This window comes from Oncorhynchus mykiss, chromosome 22, assembly GCF_013265735.2.
Source record: "Oncorhynchus mykiss isolate Arlee chromosome 22, USDA_OmykA_1.1, whole genome shotgun sequence".
Taxonomy (NCBI): Eukaryota; Metazoa; Chordata; class Actinopteri; order Salmoniformes; family Salmonidae; genus Oncorhynchus; species Oncorhynchus mykiss.
In genome coordinates this window covers 48,208,072-48,221,006 of record NC_048586.1, presented here as the reverse complement: position 1 = coordinate 48,221,006, position 12,935 = coordinate 48,208,072, and the positions used below count along the sequence as shown (strand labels likewise).

General features: G+C 42.1%; 1 protein-coding gene across 4 annotated transcripts in view; it reads left to right on the top strand.

Moving 5' to 3' along the window:
* Positions 1-964: 964 nt before the first annotated feature.
* The window catches only part of LOC110501956 (integrin alpha-V), an 80,282-nt gene continuing 68,311 nt past the window's right edge, over positions 965-12,935 (top strand). The window contains exons 1-3 of one of the 4 annotated variants that reach the window (XM_036959467.1): positions 965-1,361; positions 1,622-1,670; positions 4,053-4,183. Coding sequence is in view for 1 of the 4 variants with exons in the window: in XM_036959466.1 (XP_036815361.1) it covers positions 1,507-1,670; positions 4,053-4,183 (295 nt within the window). In the remaining 3 variants the exon portion in view is untranslated. Of the gene's footprint in view, positions 1,671-4,052; positions 4,184-12,935 lie in introns of all 4 variants that reach the window. The other 3 variants (XM_036959469.1, XM_036959468.1, XM_036959466.1) reach the window with 3 other exon arrangements.

Sequence of the window (12,935 nt, the reverse complement as noted above, 5' to 3'; positions counted from 1 at the left end):
GCTGCTACCATGTTGTTGTCATGTTGTGTTGTACCATGTTGTTGTCATGTTGTGCTGCTACCATGTTGTTGTCATGTGTTGCTACCATGTTGTTGTCATGTTGTGCTGCTACCATGTTGTTGTCATGTTGTGTTGTACCATGTTGTTGTCATGTTGTGCTGCTACCATGTTGTTGTCATGTTGTGTTGCTACCATGTTGTTGTCATGTTGTGCTGCTACCATGTTGTTGTCATGTTGTGTTGTACCATGTTGTTGTCATGTTGTGCTGCTACCATGTTGTTGTCATGTGTTGCTACCATGTTGTTGTCATGTTGTGTTGCTACCATGTTGTTGTCATGTTGTGTTGCTACCATGTTGTTGTCATGTGTTGCTACGCTACCATGTTGTTGTCATGTGTTGCTTCGCTACCATCAAATCAAATCAAATAAAATCAAATGTATTTATATAGCCCTTCGTATATCAGCTGATATCTCAAAGTGCTGTACAGAAACCCAGCCTAAAACCCCAAACAGCAAGCAATGCAGGTGTAGAAGCACGTTGTACCATGTTGTTGTCATGTTGTGTTGCTACCATGTTGTTGTCATGTGTTGCTTCCATGCCGTGTTGTTGTCTTTAGGTCTCTCTCTGTGTAAAGTTGTGGTGTCTCTCTTGTCTCTATGTGTGCTTTGTCCTATATTTTTTATTTTTATTCCCAGGCCCCCGTCATCGCAGGAGGCCTTTTGCCTTTTGGTAAGCCTTCATTGTGAATAAGAATTTCTGACTTTCCTATTTAAATAAAGGTTAAATATTATTTTTTTGACTTTTATAAAAAAAAATACTTCCTGTGTATGCTATAGTGTGCGTGATGCTGGAGCCTAGTGTGTAAATCAAAATCCATTCATTGACCCTTCATAATGGCACAGACGAGGAATTGATTCCAAAAATGTCACGTGATATTTCCAGAACGATATTATTTGTCAAAGACTCCAAAAACTCGATGCCTCTCTGTTTACAAGTGAACTATTTCGTTGTAAGCCAGTTGTTACCCAGTAGCCCCGTACATGGCTATGGAACGGGCGATGAGGGAATAGAACTGCTGTTGGGATAGTGTGAAACATTGCGGAAGTCTTTTTTTTAATAGGGAACAACGCTCTCACTTCCTGTACAGTTGGTTTTTAGGACTACTAAACACAAAACATCGCTGTTGGCTACTGAGGTGTGTGTTGCCATTTAACACAGATTGGTTACATTGTATCGCTTGAATCGTGGATTTAAGGACGCGATCTGATTCGAACTGGAATCTTCTCATCGGAAAGAAGAAGAAGTGAAAGTTTGTAGCCGTGAGCGGTTTTGCTGAGCTGGTTCGAGTTAACATGCACATGGTGTGTGGGATGTCACTGTATCGTCATTAGAACGACTACAAAGAGAAAAGGGGAACTCATCACAGTAGTGTATTATCGCCAGACTAAAACACGCCACACACACACACACACAGTTAAGGCTTGCTACTCTACTGAGCACTTCAGGATGGAACGACTTCGAAAACTTTGTATATCTTTGTCTTTGATCCTGCCCTGTTTACAATGGACAACTTGTTTCAATCTGGACATTGACAAGCCCTATGTATTCTCTGGTCCTGAAGGAAGTTATTTTGGATTTTCTGTGGATTTCTTCCAGCCAGATGCCAAGCAGTAAGACTGAGTTCTATCTAATAATGTTTGGGATGTCAGGTTTTTAGAACTAAATAGTTTCCACTTTTATTTAGTTAATTGAATGACATAGCATAATTCTATTTGAAATACAGTACATAGTTGTGTATATATGTTCTATATAGTATGTATGTGGACACCAGTTCAAATGAGTGGGTTAGGGTATCTCAGGCACACCGGTTGCTGACAGGTGTATTGTAATAATGATTGGTGTTAAATCCGGAGAGATTTCGGACAATGTTACAAAAAAACAAAGCTCGTTGGTCACTAAATCCGACTAGCCGCTAGAAGGACCATGTTAAAACGGTTGGCTGGTATCACCCGTCTGAGAGATCAGCTGTGAATTCCCTCACATGCTATATAGACGATGGGAGGCCTGGAGCTGTGGTCATTAACTCTGTTAGAAGGACAACGTCAAAACGGTTGGCTGGTATCACCCGTCTGAGAGGTCAGCTGTGAATTCCCTCACATGCTATATAGACGATGGGAGGCCTGGAGCTGTGGTCATTAACTCTGTTAGAAGGACAACGTCAAAACGGTTGGCTGGTATCACCCGTCTGAGAGGTCAGCTGTGAATTCCCTCACATGCTATATAGACGATGGGAGGCCTGGAGCTGTGGTCATTAACTCTGTTAGAAGGACAACGTCAAAACGGTTGGCTGGTATGCCCCTCACCCGTCTGAGCCGTCGGCTGGGAATTCCCTCATCTGCTATATACTTATAACTGATTGGTCTGGTTCTGTCCTCTATAGTGCTGTCCTGTTAGAACATGATGTTGAGGCCCATCACTGTACTCTTGATAGTAACCAACACATACAGACAGACACATCTGTTTCCATTTGAGGATGTTTATATGATTTTTTGGGGGGTAAATCTGAAGGACTTGGAATCATATTGTTGTGGTTATTTCAATTCACGCACGACATTCAGACATTTAGTGTTACTATCGGCAACAAAAAGTAGTCAAAAAAACGTGTAGTCTTCCCAGCCTTTTATTGGAGTGGGTCGGTGCACTGTCCAGATGCACATTTCCAGGAGCATTGGTTGGGAATGGCAGGGCTGTGATTGGTGAGGGATAACTTAGGTAGCCTGAGCAGCCAAACTAACGGGACTTAAGGGAAACTGAAGGGACCGTGAAAGAAAGAGATGGAGAGGAGCAGGGACAGACTTTTTGCATGCACACAATCGAGCACATAGCCATGCAATCTCCATAGACAAACATTGGCAGTAGAATGGCCCTGAAGTACCCCGAGGTACTGAAGATCTGTGACTTTCAACGTGGCACCGTTATAGGATGTCACCTTTCCAACAAGTCAGTTCGTAAAATATCTGCCCTGCTATATTTGTCCCAGTCAACTGTAAGTGCGAAGTGGAAATGTCTAGGAGCAACAATGGCTCAGCCGCAAAGTGGTAGGCCACACAACGTCACAGAACGGGGCCAGCCGAGTGCCCGTAGCACGCTAAAAATTGTCTGTCCTCGGATGCAGCAATCACTACCGAGTTCCAAACTGCCTCTGGAAGCAACGTTGGCATAAGAACAGATCGTCCGGAGCTTCATGAAATGGGGTTCTATGGCCGAGCAGCCGCGCACAATCCTAAGATCACCATGCGTAATGCCAAGCGTCGGCTGGAGTGGTGTAAAGCTCACCGCCATTGGACTCTGAAACAGTGGAAGTGTTCTCTGGAGCCCCACAAACAAATCTGGATTTGTCGGATGCCAGGAGAATGCTACCTGCCCGACTGCATATTGGCTACTGTAAAGTTTGGTGGAGGAGGAATAATGGTCTACGGTTGTTTTTCATGGTTCGGGCCCCTTAGTTCCAGTGAAGGTAAATCTTACTGCTAACAATGACATTCTAGACGATTCTGTGCTTCCAAATTTGTGTCACCAGTTTGGGGAAGTCTCTTCCTTGTTTCAGCATGACAATGCCGCTGTGCACAAAGCCAAGTACATACAGAAATCTGTGCCTGCACAGAGCCCTGACCTCAACCCCATCAAACAAATTGGGGATGAATTGACTGCGAGCCAAGCCTAATCGCCCAACATCAGTGCCTGACCTTACTAATGTTCTTGTGGCTAAATTTAAGCAATTCCCCACAGCAATGTTCCAATATCTAGTGGAAAGCCTTCCCAGAAGAGCTGTTATAAGCAGCAAAGGGGGGACCAACTCCATGTTAATGCCCATGATTTTTTTGGAATGAGATGTTCGACAAGTAGGTGTCCACATACTTTTGGTCATGTAGAGTATCTATTCTATTCATCATGTGACAGTCTTGTTGTGAACCTAGTAGGCTACAGTAGAAGAGGAAGTCAGGTGGTGCATGTTTTCTTGTATTTACACTAAACAAATTTATCTTCTTCAGGTCAAACATTCTTATAGGAGCTCCCAAAGCCAACACCTCATCAGCTTCTACAGTGGTGGAGCGAGGGGCAGTCTATACCTGCCCATGGCAGAAGAGTAGTGACTGTACCCAAGTACAGTTTGACAATACTGGTGAGTACAGAAGGTCTGTTACTTAAGTATCCCGTTCATCGATTTCTGACATGGTCTGGTATCTATATCTGCATTGTGTCAAACAGGGAGGGAACACAATGAATTGATATCCAAAGTGAAGATCAATAGACTCAGTCAAGGGTCATATCCATCAATGTGGGATTCGGACATATCATCAAATCTATGTCAGTCAGATATGTGTCCTTCCATATGAGTTCAGTAAGCACAGGCAAATGTTCTCTCATGTTAGGACTCATCCAGGAATGTGCCTATATTGGAGATGTGCCGACATGCTCAATGTTAAGTTTGAGCGAGACAGAGACAGAGAGACATAGGGGGGAGGGGTCATAGACAGAAAGAGTCCCATCACTTTTAAAGGACTGTCTGCTCTGCAGAATAACAGGGGACATTAGTCATTTCCCTAGTTGAATCATCCATTACAGACAGATATATGTGGCAAGGCGTTTAGTAATATCTACACTATGGCACTTCCCTGCATTTTATGAGTTTGACCCAGCACAAACTAATAAAAACACACAATGCAAAACCAAGCCCCATCAATGACAAACGCTCATTCAGACAGCCACTGTAATTAAGCTATTTTGGGGGACATAAGGCTATATTGCAGTTTATTCTGTCCCAGATCTCATTGACATTCTGTGTCTGTAAGAGCTCAGAGGTAGGCAGCCCAAAGTTAGACTAAGGGCTCGTTCAAAATGGCACCCTATTCCCTATATAGTGCATCAAAGGGCTTTGGTCAAAATACGTGCACTATGTAGGGAATAGAGTACCATTTAGGATGCACAGTAAGGCGGTACAATGAGCCAAAGATCATCTCTGGAACCCAACCACAACCATGTGAATGACCTCCCTCCCCATCCCTCTCTCTCTGGGCTCCAAGTCCCCATCCAAACCAATGACCTCCCTCTCTCTCTGGGCTCCAAGTCCCCATCCAAACCAATGACCTCCCTCTCTCTCTGGGCTCCAAGTCCCCATCCAAACCAATGACCCATCTCTTTCTGGGCTCCAAGCCCCCATCCAAACCAATGACCCATCTCTTTCTGGACTCCAAGTCCCAATCCAAACCAATGACCTCCCTCTCTCTCTCTGGGCTCCAAGTCCCAATCCAAACCAATGACCTCTATCTCTACCTCCTGTACTATTTACACCGTTCTCCATCAATACAAGTTAATTTGGTTAATCAATACAAGTTAATTTGGTTAATCAATACAAGTTAATTTGGTTAATCCATACAAGTTCATTTGGTTAATCAATAAGAAGTTACATTTGGTTAATCAATGGAAGTTACATTGGTTTGTTTATTGTGATTAATAGGCAACTGCAGAACATATTTTTCCTCATATAGACTGACAACAGACTAATTGAGTTCCAGGAGCCAAATGAGTATTAAAGTCTGACCCACACTAGTCTGTTGGGGGAGTCTGAACCACACTAGTCTGTTGGGGGAGTCTGAACCACACTAGTCTGTTGGGGGAGTCTGACCCACACTAGTCTGTTGGGGGAGTCTGTACCACACTAGTCTGTTGGGGGAGTCTGACCCACACTAGTCTGTTGGGGGAGTCTGAACCACACTAGTCTGTTGGGGGAGTCTGACCCACACTAGTCTGTTGGGGGAGTCTGTACCACACTAGTCTGTTGGGGGAGTCTGACCCACACTAGTCTGTTGGGGGAGTCTGAACCACACTAGTCTGTTGGGGAAGTCTGAACCACACTAGTCTGTTGGGGGAGTCTGACCCACACTAGTCTGTTGGGGGAGTCTGAACCACACTAGTCTGTTGGGGAAGTCTGAACCACACTAGTCTGTTGGGGGAGTCTGAACCACACTAGTCTGTTGGGGGAGTCTGAACCACACTAGTCTGTTGGGGGAGTCTGAACCACACTAGTCTGTTGGGGGAGTCTGAACCACACTAGTCTGTTGGGGGAGTCTGAACCACACTAGTCTGTTGGGGGAGTCTGAACCACACTAGTCTGTTGGGGGAGTCTGTACCACACTAGTCTGTTGGGGGAGTCTGAACCACACTAGTCTGTTGGGGGAGTCTGAACCACACTAGTCTGTTGGGGGAGTCTGAACCACACTAGTCTGTTGGGGGAGTCTGACCCACACTAGTCTGTTGGGGGAGTCTGAACCACACTAGTCTGTTGGGGGAGTCTGAACCACACTAGTCTGTTGGGGGAGTCTGAACCACACTAGTCTGTTGGGGGAGTCTGAACCACACTAGTCTGGTGGGGGAGTCTGTACCACACTAGTCTGGTGGGGGAGTCTGTACCACACTAGTCTGTTGGGGGAGTCTGTACCACACTAGTCTGTTGGGGGAGTCTGTACCACACTAGTCTGTTGGGGGAGTCTGACCCACACTAGTCTGTTGGGGGAGTCTGAACCACACTAGTCTGTTGGGGGAGTCTGTACCACACTAGTCTGTTGGGGAAGTCTGAACCACACTAGTCTGTTGGGGGAGTCTGTACCACACTAGTCTGTTGGGGGAGTCTGTACCACACTAGTCTGTTGGGGGAGTCTGAACCACACTAGTCTGTTGGGGGAGTCTGAACCACACTAGTCTGTTGGGGGAGTCTGAACCACACTAGTCTGTTGGGGGAGTCTGAACCACACTAGTCTGTTGGGGGAGTCTGAACCACACTAGTCTGTTGGGGGAGTCTGTACCACACTAGTCTGTTGGGGGAGTCTGTACCACACTAGTCTGTTGGGGGAGTCTGTACCACACTAGTCTGTTGGGGGAGTCTGAACCACACTAGTCTGTTGGGGGAGTCTGTACCACACTAGTCTGTTGGGGGAGTCTGTACCACACTAGTCTGTTGGGGGAGTCTGAACCACACTAGTCTGTTGGGGGAGTCTGAACCACACTAGTCTGTTGGGGGAGTCTGTACCACACTAGTCTGTTGGGGGAGTCTGTACCACACTAGTCTGTTGGGGGAGTCTGTACCACACTAGTCTGTTGGGGGAGTCTGTACCACACTAGTCTGGTGGGGGAGTCTGTACCACACTAGTCTGTTGGGGGAGTCTGTACCACACTAGTCTGTTGGGGGAGTCTGTACCACACTAGTCTGTTGGGGGAGTCTGAACCACACTAGTCTGTTGGGGGAGTCTGTACCACACTAGTCTGTTGGGGGAGTCTGTACCACACTAGTCTGTTGGGGGAGTCTGAACCACACTAGTCTGTTGGGGGAGTCTGTACCACACTAGTCTGTTGGGGAAGTCTGAACCACACTAGTCTGTTGGGGGAGTCTGTACCACACTAGTCTGTTGGGGGAGTCTGTACCACACTAGTCTGTTGGGGGAGTCTGTACCACACTAGTCTGTTGGGGGAGTCTATACCACACTAGTCTGTTGGGGGAGTCTGTACCACACTAGTCTGTTGGGGGAGTCTGTACCACACTAGTCTGTTGGGGGAGTCTGTACCACACTAGTCTGTACCACACTAGTCTGTTGGGGGAGTCTGAACCACACTAATCTGTGTGACTTGGAAACAGGTTCAAAGCTACATGCAAATATATTTCCATGTCATGTTCCCCCCCCATATTATTCCTACCGTTGCTGCCATTTCTGATGGTTTGCCAGTCAGTGCCTTAGTGACCTGGCCTCGTAATTATACGGTAAGTGACGACATGGCCACAATGGGTGCCTTGTATTGGCAGATCTGTTTCTGCAGACTGTGAGGGGAGGCTGCCTCAGTCAGTGGTCTAGGTGAGTGTTTCTGCAGACTGTGAGGGGAGGCTGCCTCAGTCAGTGGTCTAGGTGAGTGTTTCTGCAGACTGTGAGGGGAGGCTGCCTCAGTCAGTGGTCTAGGTGAGTGTTTCTGCAGACTGTGAGGGGAGGCTGCCTCAGTCAGTGGTCTAGGTGAGTGTTTCTGCAGACTGTGAGGGGAGGCTGCCTCAGTCAGTGGTCTGGGTGAGTGTTTCTGCAGACTGTGAGGGGAGGCTGCCTCAGTCAGTGGTCTAGGTGAGTGTTTCTGCAGACTGTGATGGGAGGCTGCCTCAGTCAGTGGTCTAGGTGAGTGTTTCTGCAGACTGTGAGGGGAGGCTGCCTCAGTCAGTGGTCTAGGTGAGTGTTTCTGCAGACTGTGAGGGGAGGCTGCCTCAGTCAGTGGTCTAGGTGAGTGTTTCTGCAGACTGTGAGGGGAGGCTGCCTCAGTCAGTGGTCTAGGTGAGTGTTTCTGCAGACTGTGAGGGGAGGCTGCCTCAGTCAGTGGTCTAGGTGAGTGTTTCTGCAGACTGTGAGGGGAGGCTGCCTCAGTCAGTGGTCTAGGTGATTGTTTCTGCAGACTGTGAGGGGAGACTGCCTCAGTCAGTGGTCTAGGTGAGTGTTTCTGCAGACTGTGAGGGGAGACTGCCTCAGTCAGTGGTCTAGATTAGCGTTTTTGTCCGGGCAGCCTAGGGCCAGGGGGGAAATTACTGTAATTAGTTAGTGTGTGCTCAGGGGGGTTTTCTCCCACATGGCCATTACCGAACTAGCTGTCTTACCACGTGGTCTGGAAGTCTTCCTCCTGCTCTCTGTTATTTCTTGAACTGTCCCAGTCAGTCCTTGTTTTCCCAGCTCTGTCAGTCTACTCATGGTGGACAGGCTAACCTTAAAAAAAAACAGAACAAGGAAAGTCTAAACATATTGAGAGCAGTCTCTAATTGCAGTAGCATACCCACCCTTCATCGTCAGCAGCGCACCACCCTGCATCTCACTGCTGTCTTGCCTCTGAAGCTAAGCATGGTTGGTCCTGGTTGGTCCCTGGATGGGAGACCAGATTCTGCTGGAAGTGGTGTTGGAGGGCCAATAGGAGGCACTCTTTTCTCTGAGGCTAAACAGGGTTGGTCCTGGTTGGTCCCTGGATGGGAGACCAGATTCTGCTGGAAGTGGTGTTGGAGGGCCAATAGGAGGCACTCTTGCCTCTGGTCTAAAAAAAATATCCCAATACCCCAGGGCATTGATTGGGGACATTGCCCTGTGTAGGGTGCTGTCTTTTGGATGGGATGTTCAACGGGTGTCCTGACTCTCTGTGGTCACTAAAGATCCCAAGGTACTTATTGTAAGAGTAGGGGTGTTGACCCTGGTGTCCTGGCTAAATTCCCAATCTGTCCCTCATACCATCACGGTCACCTAATAATCCCCAGTTTACAATTGGCTCATTCATCCCCCTCCTCTCCCCTGTAACTATTCCCCAGGTCGTTGCTGTAAATGAGAATATGTTCTCGGTCAACTTACCTGGTGAAATAAGGGTTCGATAAAATAAAATAAAAATAAATTACTCCCAATGATTTACACAGACTAAACTGACAGATTTTACAGCAGACTAGAGTCTCATAATAACTATACTTGTAGATGGCCCATGGGTGGATGTGATGTTTGACCAGGTGTAGTCAGAGCTGTAGAAGGGGTGGGGATGTTGGGACTGTTGTGTAGAAGAGGTATGGGGGTGTTTGGACTGTTGTGTGAGTCAAGATTAAGGAGGAGCTGGGTTGTTGTTCTTAAGACTGTTGCTTTAGTACATAACATGGAGGAGTTTTGATTTAGGCCAGGAGGGTTAGTTGTTCCTATGTGTTTTGTTGTTGGGCTAGCCAGGAGGGTTAGTTGTTCCTATGTGTTTTGCTGTAGGGTTAGCCAGGAGGGTTAGTTGTTCCTATGTGTTTTGCTGTAGGGCTAGCCAGGAGGGTTAGTTGTTCCTATGTGTTTTGCTGTAGGGCTAGCCAGGAGGGTTAGTTGTTGTTCCTAAGACTGTTTCTCTACTCAGGGTTACACAAGAACAGAGCTTTGTGGTTGGCTAGATGGTATGCTCTGAAGGTTAGTATCCTCCCGAATATGTCAGAATGCAACTCTCTCTCATTCTGTCTGCACATACCTTCACACAATGCATTTGGTTCCAATGTAGTGTAACAATGAATATCACATTCCATTCTCTGAAGTTATTTGAAATTAAAAGTTGAACTGAATCAGTAGGCGTAATCATTCCCTGTACAATCACCAAGTAATTGAATTGAAGTGCCCTTATGGAATGGACTTTATTTCTAGTATCATGAAACAATATCTATGTTTTAAAGACTGTGATTATCATGAAACAATATCTAATTTATAAAGGCTGTGATTATCATGAAACAATATCTAATTTATAAAGGCTGTGATTATCATGAAACAATATCTATGTTTTAAAGACTGTGATTATCATGAAACAATATCTAATTTATAAAGACTGTGATTATCATGAAACAATATCTAATTTATAAAGGCTGTGATTATCATGAAACAATATCTAATTTATAAAGACTGTGATTATCATGAAACAATATCTCATTTATAAAGACTGTGATTATCATGAAACAATATCTAATTTATAAAGGCTGTGATTATCGTGAAACAATATCTATGTTTTAAAGACTGTGATTATCATGAAACAATATCTATGTTTTAAAGACTGTGATTATCATGAAACAATATCTAATTTATAAAGGCTGTGATTATCATGAAACAATATCTAATTTATAAAGGCTGTGATTATCATGAAACAATATCTAATTTATAAAGGCTGTGATTATCATGAAACAATATCTAATTTATAAAGGCTGTGATTATCATGAAACAATATCTAATTTATAAAGGCTGTGATTATCATGAAACAATATCTATGTTTTAAAGACTGTGATTATCATGAAACAATATCTAATTTATAAAGGCTGTGATTATCATGAAACAATATCTACGTTTTAAAGACTGTGATTATCATGAAACAATATCTAATTTATAAAGGCTGTGATTATCATGAAACAATATCTACGTTTTAAAGACTGTGATTATCATGAAACAATATCTAATTTATAAAGGCTGTGATTATCATGAAACAATATCTAATTTATAAAGGCTGTGATTATCATGAAACAATATCTAATTTATAAAGGCTGTGATTATCATGAAACAATATCTAATTTATAAAGGCTGTGATTATCATGAAACAATATCTATGTTTTAAAGACTGTGATTATCATGAAACAATATCTAATTTATAAAGACTGTGATTATCATGATACAATATCTACGTTTTAAAGACTGTGATTATCATGATACAATATCTAATTTATAAAGGCTGTGATTATCATGATACAATATCTACGTTTTAAAGACTGTGATTATCATGAAACAATATCTACGTTTTAAAGACTGTGATTATCATGAAACAATATCTAATTTATAAAGGCTGTGATTATCATGAAACAATATCTAATTTATAAAGACTGTGATTATCATGATACAATATCTACGTTTTAAAGACTGTGATTATCATGAAACAATATCTACGTTTTAAAGACTGTGATTATCATGAAACAATATCTAATTTATAAAGACTGTGATTATCATGATACAATATCTACGTTTTAAAGACTGTGATTATCATGAAACAATATCTACGTTTTAAAGACTGTGATTATCATGAAACAATATCTAATTTATAAAGGCTGTGATTATCATGAAACAATATCTAATTTATAAAGACTGTGATTATCATGATACAATATCTACGTTTTAAAGACTGTGATTATCATGATACAATATCTATGTTTTAAAGACTGTGATTATCATGAAACAATATCTATGTTTTAAAGACTGTGATTATCATGAAACAATATCTAATTTATAAAGACTGTGATTATCATGAAACAATATCTACGTTTTAAAGACTGTGATTATCATGAAACAATATCTAATTTATAAAGGCTGTGATTATCATGAAACAATATCTAATTTATAAAGACTGTGATTATCATGATACAATATCTACGTTTTAAAGACTGTGATTATCATGAAACAATATCTAATTTATAAAGGCTGTGATTATCATGAAACAATATCTAATTTATACAGACTGATTATCATGAAACAATATCTATGTTTTAAAGACTGTGATTATCATGAAACAATATCTATGTTTTAAAGACTGATTATCATGAAACAATATCTATGTTTTAAAGGCTGTGATTATCATGAAACAATATCTATGTTTTAAAGACTGATTATCATGAAACAATATCTATGTTTTAAAGGCTGTGATTATCATGAAACAATATCTATGTTTTAAAGGCTGTGATTATCATGAAACAATATCTAATTTATAAAGGCTGTGATTATCATGAAACAATATCTAATTTATAAAGACTGTGATTATCATGAAACAATATCTATGTTTTAAAGACTGTGATTATCATGAAACAATATCTATGTTTTAAAGACTGTGATTATCATGAAACAATATCTATGTTTTAAAGACTGTGATTATCATGAAACAATATCTATGTTTTAAAGGCTGTGATTATCATGAAACAATATCTATGTTTTAAAGACTGTGATTATCATGAAACAATATCTAATTTATAAAGACTGTGATTATCATGAAACAATATCTAATTTATAAAGACTGTGATTATCATGAAACAATATCTATGTTTTAAAGACTGTGATTATCATGAAACAATATCTATGTTTTAAAGACTGTGATTATCATGAAACAATATCTATGTTTTAAAGACTGTGATTATCATGAAACAATATCTATGTTTTAAAGACTGTGATTATCATGAAACAATATCTATGTTTTAAAGACTGTGATTATCATGAAACAATATCTATGTTTTAAAGACTGTGATTATCATGAAACAATATCTATGTTTTAAAGACTGTGATAATCATGAAACAATATCTAATTTATAAAGGCTGTGATTATCATGAAACAATATCTACGTT